Source organism: Artibeus jamaicensis, unplaced genomic scaffold (genome assembly GCF_021234435.1).
Source record: "Artibeus jamaicensis isolate MK-2021 breed Jamaican fruit bat unplaced genomic scaffold, CSHL_Jam_final scaffold_916, whole genome shotgun sequence".
Lineage (NCBI taxonomy): Eukaryota > Metazoa > Chordata > Mammalia > Chiroptera > Phyllostomidae > Artibeus > Artibeus jamaicensis.
The window spans coordinates 54863241-54879958 of record NW_026522059.1 but is presented as its reverse complement, the minus strand read 5'-3'; the positions used below and the strand labels follow the sequence as shown (position 1 = coordinate 54879958).

Below are 16718 nucleotides of genomic sequence, written 5' to 3'. Positions count from 1 at the left end.
GGGATTGGGAAGAAATGTTCAAAGTCATAAAAAGCAGGGACCTACAGCCAAGATCATTCTACCCAGCAAAGGTATCCTTTACAATAAAAGGGCAGAGAGAGCTTCCCAGACAAGAAAATATTAAAGGAGTGCATCATCACCAAACCATTATTATATAAAATGTTAAAGGCACTTATTTGAGGAAAAAGAAGATCAAAACCAGGAACAATGAAATAGCAAAAAATACATATCTATCAACAATTGAGTCTAAAAAACAAACTAAGGAAACAAGAACAGAGAATGATGGATACAAAGAGTGTTTTGATTGTTGCCAGATAGGAGTGGGGTGAAGGAGAATTGGTAAAGAGGTGAGGGGATTAAGAAGTACACATAGGTAGTTACAGAATAGCAACAGGGATGCAAAGTACAGTATAGAAAATGGAGTGGCCAGAGAACTTACATGCATGACCCGTGGACTTGAACAGTGGTGTGGGGATTACCTAAGGGAGTGAGGTGGTGCTTAGTGGAGGAGGGGCAAAGGGGGAAAATTGAGACATCTGTAAGAAATAGCATAATAGCAAAAATATAATTAAAAAAATTATACTTAAAAAGATAACTCTGGTGAGCCTTATGAACATACGGTCAAATGGTACCGTATTAGTCTGGGCAGGTAGTTTAGGGCTAGGCTGTTACAGTAACTGAGAGGCATCTTAATATTACGCCTGGGCTGGTGCAGCTCAGCAGTTTGAACGTGGGCTGTGAACCAAAGGGTCGCTGGTTCGATTCCCAGTCAGGGCACATGCCTGGATTGTGGGCCAGGTTCCCAATAGTGGGTGTGTGATAGGCAACCATGCATGGATGTTTTTCTTCCCCTCTTTCTCTTCCCCTCTCTAAAAATAAGTAAAATCTTTTAAAAAATAACTAAGAGGCATCTTAATTTTAATATATCCAAAACTGATGTCCCAATGTTAGTATTCTTTCCTGCCAGCAGCCCCCCTCCACATACACAAAGAAGTCTACTCATCTAGAAGTTTTCCCTATCTTAGTTAACATTAATTCTACTCTTTACTTGCTCAAGTGACAAATATTCTAGTCATTCTTGACTACTTTCTCTCATATCCTGTTTCTAGTCCATCAACAAGTATTATTGAGTCTGTCTTAAAAGTACCACTATATTTTGTTTCCAACATTTCTTACCACCTCTGTCTCCACTTTCCAGGTCCAAGCTGTCACCATCTCTCTTGGATTTCTACAGTAGTTGTCTAACTGGTCTCTCTACTCCTTCCCTTGGGTCTTTAGTCTGTATTCATCAAAGCAAGTCATATGTCTTTCCCATTGTCTTCTCATCACAGAGGAAATAGGCCAAGTCCATACATAGTGTAAAGCTCCTCTTCTCCTGGCATAAATGTTGTGGCTTGATCTCCTTTCCCTGCCACCTAGCTCAGTCATAGTGCCTTTAGTCCTAACCAGAACAGGTACAGACTTTTCTCTAAAAAGGTATAATGAACTTTTGGGGAAAGCTAAGACTTCTTTCTACTGGGAATGTCGACAACATCAGAATGCAATTATATTTCTTTTGGCATTTGGAGGGCCTAATTGACCATAATTATTACAGTGAAATCATTTGGCCTTGAGGTTAGGTATATTCTCACTCAGATGTATTCCTTAGGATTCTTGTCAGGCACTTAATTCTGTTCATATAACTGTGCTCATATAATTTGTTAGTTATTTTTAACTCTTAGAGTCAGATGATAGCCAGGGCACAGAGGTTTGGCATAGGTTTTAGGACAAACTGTGAACATTAACCTTGACAATGGAAGTGGAATTATGTGGAATTAAAATTGTGTGGCACACTGTGAAGGAGAATGTAGTAGGGTGTATAAGCCCTTTATCATTTTACAAAGCTAATAGTTCTTAGATAAATGACAGAAGTTAATAGAATAGAAAATAGAATTGAGTAAAAATATTTAAAATTTCACAAGTAACTATCAGAATCACCCCCAAATAAGACTAGATGGTACTGGATACATATATTATTTGGGGGGGGGGGATATAAAGTACCTTTCTTAAAAAAGTAAAATGTGAAATGATTATACCACGGTAATTTGAAGTTCAACAGATCTTGAGTACAGAGGCTCTGTTTGCATGGGAAGCAAGTGAACTTTAAAATCCCCTGATGTCTGTTTCTCAGCCTTGCTGTAATGTCTTGCTACCCTTCTCCCCATCTCAGTTTATGTGTCTTTGCGTGCAACACATGATGGGTGAGGACTGAGGACAAAAGGAATGGTGGGCACTTGATCATTTGGCCTGAATGAGAGAAAAGAGTACCAGTAGGACAAACACATTAAAGTAACACAATGTATTAGCTTCTTGGGATATCTGTGAAGATAAAGAGAGACATAGTAATAATATCAAGGGAAAATCCCAAATTATTGTGTGGTCAGTTTTTGGATAATTAAATGGAGCAACTTAAAGTTAAGTGCAACAATTATATTATGAAAAGTTTTCTTTTAGAAAAACTTATAGATGTTTCTCTCATCGGTAGGAGGATGACTTCATTATCTCTCACCATTTCACTTGGTACTTTCTTGTACAGCTTTCATTGGTTTCTGGAATTGTATTTCTTATATAAATATTTGTGAAAGTTACCCTCACAATATATATTAATTCATCAACCTAGACCACTTAGGAGGATTTGAGTTTGCATGCATATTAATGGACCTATACATTTCAAATAAATTATTTATCCCAGTGTTCACAAATATATTTTGTTCTTATATCATTTACTCATTTCTTTTGTGGCATCTTGATCATTTAAAGCTAAAGACATTTTTAAGAGCAGTTAGTTGATTAAATAAATCACTCATTTATATATTAATTCAGCAAATGTCAGCCTTTAAATCAAATATTTTCTATTTTTAACTATGAATTGTTTTATCTGCTAGGTGTATGTATTTCTGGAAATTTCTAGATCTTGTGGTATTTTTATGTGAATATTTCTATACCTTTTTCTTAATCATTTAAAGTTTTAGGTATTATAAATTAATGTTTGTACTTCCATTTGATCTTTGCGGCACTGTCTCCTCAGCGTTTAGTATCATGACAAGTTACCCTCTTCTTTTTAAGTGTAGCAGTCAGTGCCGAAATCCTCACTGTGCTGGCACAGCAAGAGCCTCACTGGAGATCATATCTCAACCTGATGAACTTTCTTTACATTTTAAACAAGTCCTATATTTTAACATAATAAATTAGGGGAAAAACATCATTTACAGTTTCCTATCTTTAACTGCCAGTTACCTAAGAGAGATTTTGATATTGATTTATGTGATACTCAATTTGTAAAATCAGGACTGCCAATACTCTCAAATTTTAAATGTCTCGGAGTAACTAACTTTTTCATTTCTCTTAACTGTCAAAAATGAAAATTCATATCTTTCTTAACCTATTTCATAGGATATTGTGAATCAAGTACAATAAAATTATTTTAAAATGTCTTGAAAAGTTAATAGCAATGACAATTACCATGATGATAGTGGCTTCCATTATCCTGCGGTGGACCAGCCCTGCAGTGTGGCCTTCCTCTGTTATCTCTCTTGACGGTTGTCGTGTTCTTGAGGATAGTTAGTACTATCTCCATTTAAAAATAACTGCAGGTCACCAGAGGGAAAAGGTAAGAAAAGTAAAGAAATTGTGATTAAGAAATACAAACTGGTAGCCACAAAATACTTCTGGGTATGTGAAGTACAGTATAGGGAATATAGTCAATAATAATTGTAGTAACTATGTATGTTATTCAGTAGGTATTTGAAATGTTGGAGAGAACACTTTATAAAGTATATGATTGTCTAATCACTATGTGGTACACCTGAAAGTAATACAAAATAACATTGACTATAAACTGCAATTTAAAAATAATTTTTTTACAGATGATAAGGTATTTGAGGAGTTCAAAGGGAAGGAATAGTTGCTTCTGGCTGGTTCAGTAAACGCTTTCTGGAGAGGTGATATTCTGGCTATCCTACAGCATTTATGGAAATGTCTGCTGGTACACCAGGACATTTCCATAAATGGTCTTTTATGGACCATGCATTTAATTGGAAACAGTCTTCTTTATTTGTAAAGCAGGTATTCTTTTGTGCTTAGGCTGAGAGCTTGCTTTAAGTATATAATCTGTTTTAGACTGCCTTCTGCTTTTTTCTCCCTAAAGGGGGAGATTACACTGCCTTATTTTCCTCAGGGAAGGTAGGCCACTGTTTTCTCCCTAAGGCTGTGTTAGAGGTTCTGTACGAGAGACTTCAGAGTACTTCGTGTTCTTCCCAGCCCTTTGGTGAGGTCAAGATAGTGCTGATCATTGCAGTTTACCCTGTAGCGATAGTATCATAAAGTGTATTTATTTCATAGGTTATTTGATGCTACAAATCTTGAGCAGAATTTATAGGTACTGCAGACATTGTAAGGATTTATCATAAAAATATTCAAAGAAATTAGTTAAGCACTATGGTTCATCTTAGTAATAAAGGTTTTTCAGCTGTAATACTATTTATGTGTTTCTTCAATATTTTGCCTTTTATAAAATCTGTCAGGGTCTGTGGGAATTGTAGGGTTGAGTCAGAACACCAAATACCTATGTCACTTTTTAATCAGGGCTGCACAAGTGAATAAATAGTACCTGAAGAGAGAACTAGTGCTGCTTAGGCTGGCAGCTGAGCATAGCTGAATGCTGGCCCCACAAGAATAGTCCATACAGTAACAAGAGCATGTACACAGCTGGCACACTTGATCTTGAGCAGGACAGTGGGTTGCCCTGAAGCTCTCTGGACAGCAGCTTCTGCCAGTGTGTTGATGGGTAAGAGGACTGACCTGGTATTCAGGGTTGGGTTGAGGATGAGCCCTGAATACAAGTACAAGGTTTTAAAATTCTTAAACTATATCTAAAAATGCACCTGTAACTAATGCAGCCCCTAAACCTAGGGCGTTTTCCCTTTGTTGAAAACCCCAATTTTCCACCATTCCTCTGGCTGCCTTGCCCAGGATAAATGGTGTATGTGCCAAAGTAACCTCATGTTGTCTTGACTTCCTTTCCTATTCATCAATTGAAGATGAGCTACTTTTTATTAAAGAAACACCTGTAGCAGCAGAGCAGATTCAGTATTCACTTCCTAATCAGTGCCTTTCTTTAATACTTGTTTTTAGCCCCCCATTCTCCTCTCCCATACTGACCAGCTTAGCATTGTGCTTGTTGATACCCTTTCTCCATTCCATTTCCTTCCTTATCTTAATAAATAGAAGGAGGATAGATATATACCTCAGGAATTCAAGATAGTGCTCTTGGGGAGGTTTGTAGCCATGCTGAATGTGGGAACACATAGACACTTAGAGAAAGGAAGAGATGGAAAATTTGGGGTTGTTTAGAAAATGAGAAAAATAAATCTAAGGAAGAAAGAAATGGAAGTGAAATTAAACTATATAACTAAAAACTTGACATCGTTTAAACATTAATTTTTAAATTTTTATTTATTTACTTTTAGAGAGGAAGGGAGGGAGAAAGGGAAGGAGAAACATCAATGTGAGAAACATTGATGGATTGCCTCTCAATATGCACCCCAGCAGGAGACCAAACCCACAACCCAGGCATGTGCCCTGACCAGGAATCAAACCAGTGACCTTTTGCTTTGCAGGATGATGCCCAATCAACTGAGCCATGCCAACCAGGGCTAAAAATTAATTTTTATTATTCACTATTAACCAGTTGGCTAAAGTAGTGAAGAAACTCATATTGGTGTCTTATTAGGAAGACAGTATGCTAGATACTTAACACTTTTAATCTCCTTCAATTCATTTTTTAAGTTAAAAAACAGAGTAATAGAAAAACATAAGTATATTCCCCTCCTACAATTAATAATTTTTTGTTTTTTTTTAATTCACATTTTTTAAATAACAGAAAAAATATGATAAACAACTTGGAAATCCCCTGAGTTTCTTCCCTGAGTTTCTTCTCTTCCTCTCTTGTTGCATACAGTGGTTATGGAGAGTTTTCTATATATCCTATTACTCAATATTTATATACTTTTATTAGAGAAATTCCTCAAATACAGGGTGCAGAAAAAGTAGGTTCACAGTTGTTCATATGGAAAATAATACAATAATAAATAATAATACAAGAATTAACTCTCTGTCATGTACTCACAACTGGAAACTTACTTTTGCCCCACTCTGTATTTTATGATTTTCTGTGTTTGAAAAAAATGACATTATCAGTACCATATATTGCATATCTAGTGTATCCCTTCTTCTTTTTAAGATCTCTCTGTGCTGATACATATAGATTTGGTTCACTTACATTAACTTCTGTATTGGTTTGTGCTGGGTCCAGTTTGCTGCCCTGACAAACAATACAGAGATGGACATCTGTTTAGGTTTCCTGATGCATGTGACAAGAGTTTCTGGGTACGTATCTAGGATTTCTGGGTTATAGGCTATGCGCACTGTCAACTTCATTTATCTCATTTAATTCTTTAAAATGTCAATTAAGACTGGTGGCATGATCCTCACTTTACACATGAGAAAACTCAGGTGCTGAGATGGTGTACCTCAGTGGGTTGACTGCGGGCTGAGAAACAAAGGGACAAAGGCTTGCTGGTTCAATTCCCAGTCAGGGCACATGACTGAATTGTGGGCCAGGTCCCCAGAAGGGGCTTGTGAGAGGCACACATTGATGTTTCTCTCCCGCTCTTTCTCCCTCCCTTCTCTTCTCCCTAAACATAAATAAATAAAAAAGGAAGCATAAGGATCAATTAGGTGACCATACTTCCTTTGAGTATATGGTTATCAAAAGGTTCAAGTTTTAGGGTAAAAACATGCTCTGTGAAATGTTCTGAGTTTTCTATGTGCACAAGACTATTTGTTTATGATAGAACACTATATTTTATGTTGCTTAAAATATATTACATGCAACATGCAGTCTATTTTGGTTTTTTAAAAAAGATGTTACAGTGAACATGTTAGAATCTATTTACTGTGTAAAATGTACAGACCATTTTCTCCAGGTGAAGAAAGCTAACCGAACGTGATTATTTTGTTCAAGACACTTTATTTACACTTGAATCAGATATCTTTTAGACTTTATTTTTCCTTTGTTCTTTTCTTCACCCTCCAGGTAGCAGATCTGGTATGTTAATTGTGAAAATTCTAGAGCTGCATGAAGAATGTACCATCCAAGTTGCAATGTGTGAGCAGTTAGGGGGACCGCAGACTGACGGCCCTTCTCAGGGTGAGGCCCCTGGGACTAGCCTGAAGGTTCTCTTCACAAAGGAGACCGCACACTATCTCAGGGGGCGTCCACAAGATGTCATCCATATCTACCCTCCCTGGTGAGTATAAATAACTGATTCCAGCAGTCACTAACTGACTTTGTCTCAAAAGTGTTTGTCTCAAAAATGTTATCATGAACATTTTTGTCACGTTATTATAGAGAAATTCCAGGGAAAGGAAGCCAGGATTTGCCCTAGATTTTTTAATAACACAAGCACTGTATTGTCTCTAATGGCTTGTTTGTAGAGTTTGATCTAAGGAGCATAAATAGTCATTAATAGTTTAAAAATTAATTTTAGGATATCATTTTTGTTTTCTTCCTCATAGGATATTAATTTTTACCATGAAAAGAAGAAAATCTTACTGGTGATTTCATCCCATCTTGTAGCTCTAAATACTAGTTGTGCATTAATGAGTCTCAAACTTAGTCTGGAGCCCATACCCCTGCCCCATCACCAGAGCCAAATGCCTTACTGCCTCCTCCCACCCACTTTCACCTGTGTGCTGATGGTGTAGCAGAAGCTCCTGACCTTCCCTTCTTTTCCTACAATTTTTCCCATCTCAGAAAATGGAAATAAACTTGCCGTTTCTCCAGATGTCCTCAACTCCCCTTTTACTTATAATCTCCTCCTACCCATGGGTACCACCTAACCCACTTCCAAATCCACACAGGGCCCAGCATTTCTCATTACCTCTAGTGTCATAACCATTTTCAGGTAGTCATTTTTGTTTAGATTATTACAATAAACCCTTTCATTCCACTTTTTTCCTTACTTTCCATCTGTTTCTTTTTGAGATGACTAGAGGAGCAAAACTGTATATGTGTAAAGTCATCATACTGCTTTTTGCCTAGACATTCCACAGTAGCTGCTCACCTTGTACAGTGTCAAAGCCCCTCCCTCCTGAGCTCGGGAACCTCATGTGCTAGTCCTCTCACCACCCCAGTTCCATTTTGGCTACTTGGGATTTTATCCTGGTCCTCAAATTTCATGTCACTCCCTCTATTTTCACTTCGGGGCTGGTTCTTGCCTCTCCTTGTACTGGGATGCTATGTCTCACCACCTTCCCTTGTCTGAAAGGTTTGCTGTTTTCTTATCTCCTCTAGGATTTACCTTCTGGTAGCTTCTAAAGTGGTCCTGGATCACATATCTAAAGTTGGAAACTACCTCTTTTACACCCTTTGGTCTACTTTTTTACTTTATTTTTCACAATCACATATATTAAAGCTTGTCACTTTTTATTTGTTCATTTGCTTTTTGTGTGTCTTCTGCTACTAGGTTCCTAACTGTCTCTTTTACTTCTTAGGGCTGAGGGCACCCAGTAGAACTTTGATATGGAGTGAATGAACAGTTTTCTCCTTGCCCTAACAGTGCTTCTGCTATCTACAGTCTTTTACTGTAATTCTTGGTGTTCTTTCAGCTGTTTAAAGTTATCAGAAGTCCTTACTGGAAACTTATGGTAAAATCCAATAATATCGCAAGTATTTGATTTTTTGCAGTGTGTCCTAGTTTCACCTTCTTTATCAACATACAACAGGCATTTATGTTTTAGTTTATTGTACCTCAACAAAAAATGTGTATTTAAGCTAAACTGAGTTTTCCCACAATTAGCCACAGAAAACTTGAGCATAATTATCTTTGCAACTATCTTTACAAATAGTGTGCTCTAAATCCCTGGCTCTTTTCTTTAAAAAAGCAGGTAAAGTTGTACTTTTTAGTATAACTAAAAAAAATACAACTAAAAAAAGCTAAAAAGTTCTACTTTTTAGAATCATTATGTAGGTCCCTATAGCATCGAAGTTCATCTAGATCTCCATGCCTTTAGTATGTTTTTTTCCTTCTCATTTCATTCTAACAGTATTTTCTGTATTTTGCTGTGCCTAATGCACACCCATGTTTTTGGCCCAAACTGTCAGGGAAAAAAACCTTTATTTAAAATTTTCAATTCAAATGTTTATTAATTTTTACAAACAAAATCAGTGATCATATTCCAGGGTGTCATTTTCCATGTATATATTGTTATTGCTTTCTAGAAGCATACTGTAATGCATAAGCATAAATAAATGAATGAAGAACATTTATATAGGTACAGAATTCATCCTACCCATATATAATGTACATCCTTGTTTTTCCCTCAAAAAATGGGGCAAAAGCATGCATTATACATAGAAAAAATACAGTAATTGGTTTTTTAGTAGGCATTTAATACCTATGATGCAGAATTCAAAAGTATCAAAGGCTGGGCAGTGATAAGTGAGTCTTCTATACTTTTTCCCCTAGCTACTCAATTCTCATCTCCTGAAGCAGGTCCTGATACCAGATTCTTACACACCTTCCAGAGATGGGGTATGTGTGTGTGTGGGGGGGTGTTGTAATACACTCATAAAATATATATATGCATAGATGATGAACTCACATGCTTATATGTATGTATTTCCAGTCCTGCTCAGGGCCACCTGACATTAGTTATAATGCTAACTGCAGATGGCTGCTACTGGTGCTTGGTTTAGAAGTACCCAGAAGGAACCAAACTGCAAACCAAGGTCAGCAGCACTAGTGCCAGGTCTGGGGCCACTTAGCAAGAGATATGGGGCTTACCAAGGAAAGAAAGTCCAAGCATAAGCCAACATAGGCCTTTTGTATGGAAAAGCTACTGGAAAGGATTTAGGTGGGCCTGCAAGTTGTATGGGGTCCCATCTCAGGAAATCATCAAGGCAGGATGAACAGAGGTAGTTAAGTTGATGGAGACTCAGATATGGCACTCTGCTGCTGCCTTTATTGAGCAGAGGGGCAGAGAGAGTTCACAAAGGAACAGTGGTCTCTGCCAGCCCTTCTATCTAGAAGAAAGCTGCCACTCCAGCCCTTACCCTGATTCCAGACAATTCAGTTTCTCCATGTAGGTTACTGGTGCCTTTTGAGCTACTGCCCCATAACTAGAGTTCACAGTGAGTAAGTCAAAGTAATTCTTTGTGAGGGCTCTTTAAGAGGAACACCTGGCTCTGGCTGAGATGGAGGCGTAGGTAGATACACTTTGCCTCCTCACACAAACCAAAAGGACAACAACAAATTTAAAAACAAAAAAATAACCAAAACTGCCAGAAAATCAAACTGTATGGAAGTCTGACAACCAAGGAGAATCATTCATCTAGAAGAATCATTCAAAGAAGAATCATTCATCTGGACCGGTAGGAGGGGCAGAGACAAGCAGCCAGGGTGCAGAGGACTTGTGGCAAGGTGATGGCTGGAGAACTGGGGCAGCCATTCCGGCAGCTGGGTGGACTGGGTGAGGCAGTAGCTGGTGGAGCTGACGGCCCCATATTAACATGCAGATAAACCAGGAGGAACAAGTAGGGAGTGAGATAGACCAGGCAACCCAGGGTTCCAGGAAAGGAAAATAAAGCCTCAAAACCTCTGACTGAAAAAAACCTGTGGGAGTTGAGGCAGTGGGAGAAATTCCCAGCCTCACAGGAGAGTTCATTAGAGAAACCCACAGGATCCTAGAACATATACAAACCTAATGACCCAGGAATCAGCAACTGGAAAGGCCCAATTTGCTTGTGGGTAGTGGAAGAAGTGACTGAAAGCCTACGGAAAGCCAAGCAAGCAGCATTGTTCCCTCTCAGACCCTTACTCCACATACAGTGCCACAGTGCAGTGACGTGGGTTGCCCTGCCCTGACAAATACCTAAGGTTCCATCCCTTACTACATAACAGGTGCGATGAGACAAAAAAATATGGCCTGAATGAAAGAACAGAGCAAAGCTCCAGAAAAAATACAACTAAGTGATGAAAAGATAGCTAACCTATCAGATGACGATTTCATAACACTAGTAATCAAGATACTCACAGAAATGGTTGAATATTGTCACAAAATAGAGGAAGAAGTGAAGGCTGTGAAAAGTGTAATAAAGGAAAATGTACAGGGAACCAACAGTGAAGGGAAGGAAACCAGGACTTAGATCAACAGTTTCAATCAGAAGGAAGAAATAACCATTCAACCAGAACAGAATGAAGAAACAAGAATACAAAAAAAATGAGGAGAAGCTTAAGTATCTCTGGGACAACTTTAAACATTCCAACATCCAAATCATAGGGGTGCCAGAAGGAGAAGAGGAACAGCAAGAAGTTGAAAACTTATTTGAAAACATGAAGGAGAACTTCCCTATTCTGGCAAAGGAACTAGACCTCCAGGAACTCCAGGAAGCTCGGAGAGTCCTAAAGAAGTTGTACTAAAGGAAGCACACAACCAAAGTACATCATAATTACATTACCCAAGATTAAAGATAAGGAGAGAATCTTAAAAGTAGTAAGACAAAAGGAGACAGTTACCTACAAAGGAGTTGCGATAAGACTAACAGCTGATTTCTCAAAAGAAACCTTGCAGGTAAGAAGGGACTGGAAAGAATTATTCCAGTTCATGAAAGGGAAGCATCTACCTCCAAGATTACTCTATACAGCAAAGCTATCATTTAGAATGGAAGGGCAGATAAAGTGCTTCCCAGATAAGGTCAAGTTAAAGGAGTTGATCAACACCAAGCCCTTATTATATGAAATATTCATGGGACTTAACCTAAGAAGATCAAAGAAGAAGATCAAAAACTATGAACAGTAAAATAACAACAAAATCAGAACTATCAACACCTGAACCTAAAAAAACAAAAACAAAAGCAAACTCAGCAAACAACTAAAACAGGAACAGATTCACAGAAATAGAGATCACACGAAGGGTTATCATTGGGGAGGGGGAAGGGAGGAAATGAGGGAAAGGTACAGGGCATAAGAAACATAAATGGTGTTTACAAAATAGACAGGGAGAGGTTAAGAATAGTATGGGAAATTGAGAAGCCAAAGAACTTATATGTATGACCCATGGACATGAACTAAGGTGGGGGAATGATGGTGGGAGGGATGGTGCAGGGCAGAGGGGGAATCAATAAAGGGGAGAAACAAATAGGACCACTATAGTAGCATAATAAATAAAGTTTGTTTTTTTTTTTTTTTTTTTTGAAGGAATACTTGGGACTCCATCCACCCTTGGCCACCCTTGGCCACCCTTTGTCACATTAGCCACAATCCCTGTTGTTTTTTACGGCCAGAGATGTAGGGACTTCTTTTCCTGCCACCAGAAGCCTGGGCTGGGTATGGGACCCCTTGCTCTTCATGGGACACCTCCTCCATTGATACATCCATCCTGATTTTTAACCACCACACATGGGTATGAGACCAGCCCATTTTGAGTTTCACCTCTCCTATCAGTCTTAACATGGTGGCTTGTTTATATCTTTAGTTATAGGAGTTTTGTTCAGCTAGATTTCAGGTGGTTCTGAATGATTTTGGTTCTGTGGTTTAGTTTTAATTTTGATGTGGTTGTATAAGGATGTGAGTACCTCATTTATCTACTCTGCTGTCTTCACTGCTATGATTTCTTAAAATACTTAAATTACATGTAAACCTCACAGTAGAGTACCTGCTACTGCTTACATTGAATACTTCTCCTTATATTCATTTGCTGATGACAGTTATCCTTTACAATTTTTTTCATAAGTTCTACTCGTATTGATTTTCTTACTGATGTGTATGCCTATTTTGTATAGTAAAAATGTTTCTATTTATACTATTATATTACTTGTGTTACTGTTTTCTTGTTTTCTTCCTAATACCTATGCTTGTTTACCTGTTTCATTTTTTTATTGCATTGGCTAAAATTTACAAATCAAAACTTTTTTACTGCTGTATTCCTTCATGCACAGTAGTCAGTAACTATATGATTAAATGACAAATCATCACTATCCTTAAGGATTTCACAAGACAAAGGAAGAGAAAGGTAATATAAACATGTTATAAAATGACTTTAGAAAGTTTAATAATAGAGTCCTGTGCAATAGATGCAAAAACTGAGGAGGTAAGTATGATTGATAGGCAGGTCAGTTGGGAAGTGTGTGTGTGTGTGTGTGTGTGTGTGTGTGTGTGAATGAGTGCTGGGAAGAGAACATATTCAGAGTGTCAGGTATAACTTTATGGAGTTGGTGATTCTCTATATAAGCTATGGAGGCTAAGTTGAAAAGAACCGAGGAAGGGACTGTGAAGTCATTTGAAATAGAGGAGACTGAATGAGCAAAGACCAAAAAGCCAGACTGGCATGATGAGGGGTGCATGCAGGGATATATGTAGTCCTATATGAATGAAGTGGAAATTCTGCAGCAGGAGTGGCAGAAAGTGAGGATGGAGAACCTGTGTACAATGTTATAGAGATGATATTAAATATTCCTTGTTGCCTAGGGTAGAAGAGATGTGATCTGATCCATAGTTTGAAGTTTGTGGAGGATGGCTATGTGTAGGAAGCCAGAGTGAAGGTTTCCTGGTGCATATGACAAGAGTTTCTGGGTACATGCATATCTAGGATTTCTGGGTTATAGACTATGTGCACTGTCAACTTCATTTATCTCATTTAACAACCATACCTAAAACAAAAACAAAAACAAACTAAGCAAACAACTAGAACAGAAATGAAGATCACATGGAGGGTTAACAACCGGAAAGTGGGAGGAGGAGAGAGGGGGAAAAGGTACAGAGAATAAGTAGCATCGATGGTAGGTAGAAAATAGACAGGGGGAGGGCAAGAATAGAATGGGAAATGTAGAAGCTAAAGAACTTAAGACACATGGACATGAACTAAAGGGGAGGGAATGTGGGTGGGAGAGGGTGAGCAGGGTGGAAGGGAATGCAGGGGGGGAAATGGGACAAATGTAATGGCATAATCAATAAAATATATTTAAAAAATATCATCTGAAGACAAACATGGCTGAATAATTATCATCTTTGGCCCCTTCTCCCCTGGTTTAGGGAAAACTGTTAGGGAGGGTAGACCGGTGGCCCAACAAAGGCCTCAAATTCAGTTAACCATCTTCCCATATCCTGCCAAGTTTGCCAGAAATATAACCTGATTGGAATGTACTCATGAAGGATAGTGCATTCTATCCTTTTGTTATCACACATTGTTTTGTTGATTTCTTTCCTGCCTTTGATGTATAAGTCACACCAAATATTGAAGGGTAGACTTCCATTTGTTAGACCAGTGCTTCATAATTGAAATAATCATTGTAAAGGTCATACGGTGTACTTTAAAATCACATACTGATCACTTCTCAGCCTTTTGGCTAAGATCATGTGTAGTATCTGATCTTATCAGCTGAATATCTGATACACCCTCTGTTCAATTAGGAGTACTGTAACTAAACTGATACAGTATTCTGTCCTGGCTGGTGTGGCTCAGTTGGTTGGACTGTCATCTTGTAGACTGAGAGGTTGCTGGTTTGATTCCCAGTCAGGACACATACCAGGTGGTGAGTTCAACCCCCCATTCAGGTGACATAGGAAAAGACAACCAATTGGTGTTTCTTCTACATTGATGTTTCTTTCTTTAATATAAAGATGAAATCTGTGACAATAACAGTATAAAGAAGACAAGATGGAGATATACAAGAGCTGACTAACTGTTTATATAGTATTGAACCTGAGTTGGTATTCTTCAGCCTAGATATTTATAAGTTTAAAATGTTATATTTCATCTTTTTATTAAATGGATCATGTTTTGTCCTATATTTTTCCCTCTAGAAGGTTTAGGAATTATTTCACTTATTTTGTATTGCTTAAGTGGTTATTGCTTTTTTAGCATGCCCATTGAAATATGTGTTAATCTCTGAACTTCTAAAATTAATTTCTATACCCTGCCTTACCAAAACTGCAAAATCTTAGCACATCATTATTTCCTTTTTCTCTCATTGCTTTTTATGCTTAGTCATTTAAGAATTTAGTTTTTTAACTTTGTTAATTACTATATATTTCAACTTAAAAGTTTTACTAGGGTCTTTGCTTACTACTGTTAAGCCTATATTTTATGTAGATTCTTTCTTGGGTCATATATTCATTTTCTGTTAAGCATCTTTGAACAAATCAGCTTTACAGAAGATAAATCTATTTCTGAGTTTTTGGTTTCTACAGATACTTTTGTAGCATTGCCCTTCCATTTGACTGACTGGGTATACCCAGTGCATCTCAAGATTTCTTTTAATACTCAGTTTTTCTTAAAGATTTTATTTATTTATTTTTAGAGAGAGGAAGGAAGGGAGAGAGGGAGAGAAACATCAATGTGTGGTTGCCTCTCATGCACCCCTTACTGATAACCTGGCCCACAACCCAGGCATGTGCCCTCAGCTGGGAATTGAACCACTGACCCTTAGGTTCCCTGTGGCTCAGTGGACTGGCTTTCAGTCCACTGAGCCACACCAGCCAGGGCTAATACTCAGTTTTGCTAATGAGAAAAACCATTTGCTTTTTAAAGTTATTTTTACTCTATTCTGAACTACATGAATAGTGTGATACCATCAATATTTTGAATTATGAAAAGGGTGACCTGAACATAATTGTATTAAAGTAACCACAGGTGCACTTTTTAAAAGAGCAACTCTGACACTCATTGCCATGTAGATCAATTCCTTTAATCAGAAAGAGTAAAGCAAAACCTTTGCATCTTGCTGCCTAAGAAACAAAATTGACTTAAAGCTTTTTGAAAATTTTAGGCTATCTCAAAGTCTCAAGTAAAAAAAAAAAATCCATTGGTATTTTAAACCAAAGTAAGAAATAATGTATATGTTTGTGCAAAATGCCAAGTCTGATTTTCCAAGAGCCTTGCATTACTCTAAGTAAAACTCTGTCTACATCTCAAACTGGTAGGTGTAAAGATTGTAAGTTGAGTATGATCCATCAAACTCACAGCATATCCCAACTTTACTCTTTCTCTAGAAAACAAGGTAGATAAAATTTATAGGAAAATGTTTAAGTTGAAACTAACTGCTGCTACTAGTGCATTTTATGTAGGAGAGTTAGGATTTTAACCATCTGATTTTTTTCAGCTGTAATCAGGTATAATTGACAAAAGAAACTGGAAGTTATTTGAAGTGTACATCATGGTGGTTGATCTACAATGTGAGTTTCCCCTCATCTAGTTACTTAACGTATCATCACCTCAAACCTCACATATAATTTATCTTTGGGGGATAGTGAGAACATTTAAGTTCTATTGTCAGCACGTTTTAATTTTTTTATACAGTTTTATCAACTGTAGTCTTGATGGTTTACATTAGATCTGCAGAACTTACTTAATAATTGAAAATTGCCTGCTTTTAATAACTCTCCCTGTATCCCCCAAAGCCCTAGCAACCACTTTTCTACTCTGTGTTTATGAGTTTAACTTACTGTTCTTAGATTCCACATATAAGTGACAATATGCAGTATTTGTCTCCTTCTATGTGAATATAATGCCCTCATATGAAGTTCTATTCATATTGTCAGAAATGGCAAGATTTCCTTCTTTTTCATGGCTGAAGAGACTCCATTATGTGTGTGTACATGTGTGTTTTTCTATAATGT

General features: G+C 37.5%; 1 protein-coding gene and 1 pseudogene across 4 annotated transcripts in view; both read left to right on the top strand.

The window, feature by feature from the left end:
* The window catches only part of SPIDR (scaffold protein involved in DNA repair), a 381397-nt gene that overhangs the window by 135225 nt on the left and 229454 nt on the right, over window positions 1–16718 (top strand). For all 4 annotated transcript variants that reach the window (XM_053660950.1, XM_053660952.1, XM_053660951.1 and 1 more), the window contains one exon: window positions 7136–7349. In XM_053660950.1, coding sequence (XP_053516925.1) covers window positions 7136–7349 — 214 coding nt within the window. The remainder of the gene's footprint in view (window positions 1–7135; window positions 7350–16718) is intronic.
* LOC119042580 (uncharacterized) lies at window positions 14427–14538 on the top strand (annotated as a pseudogene).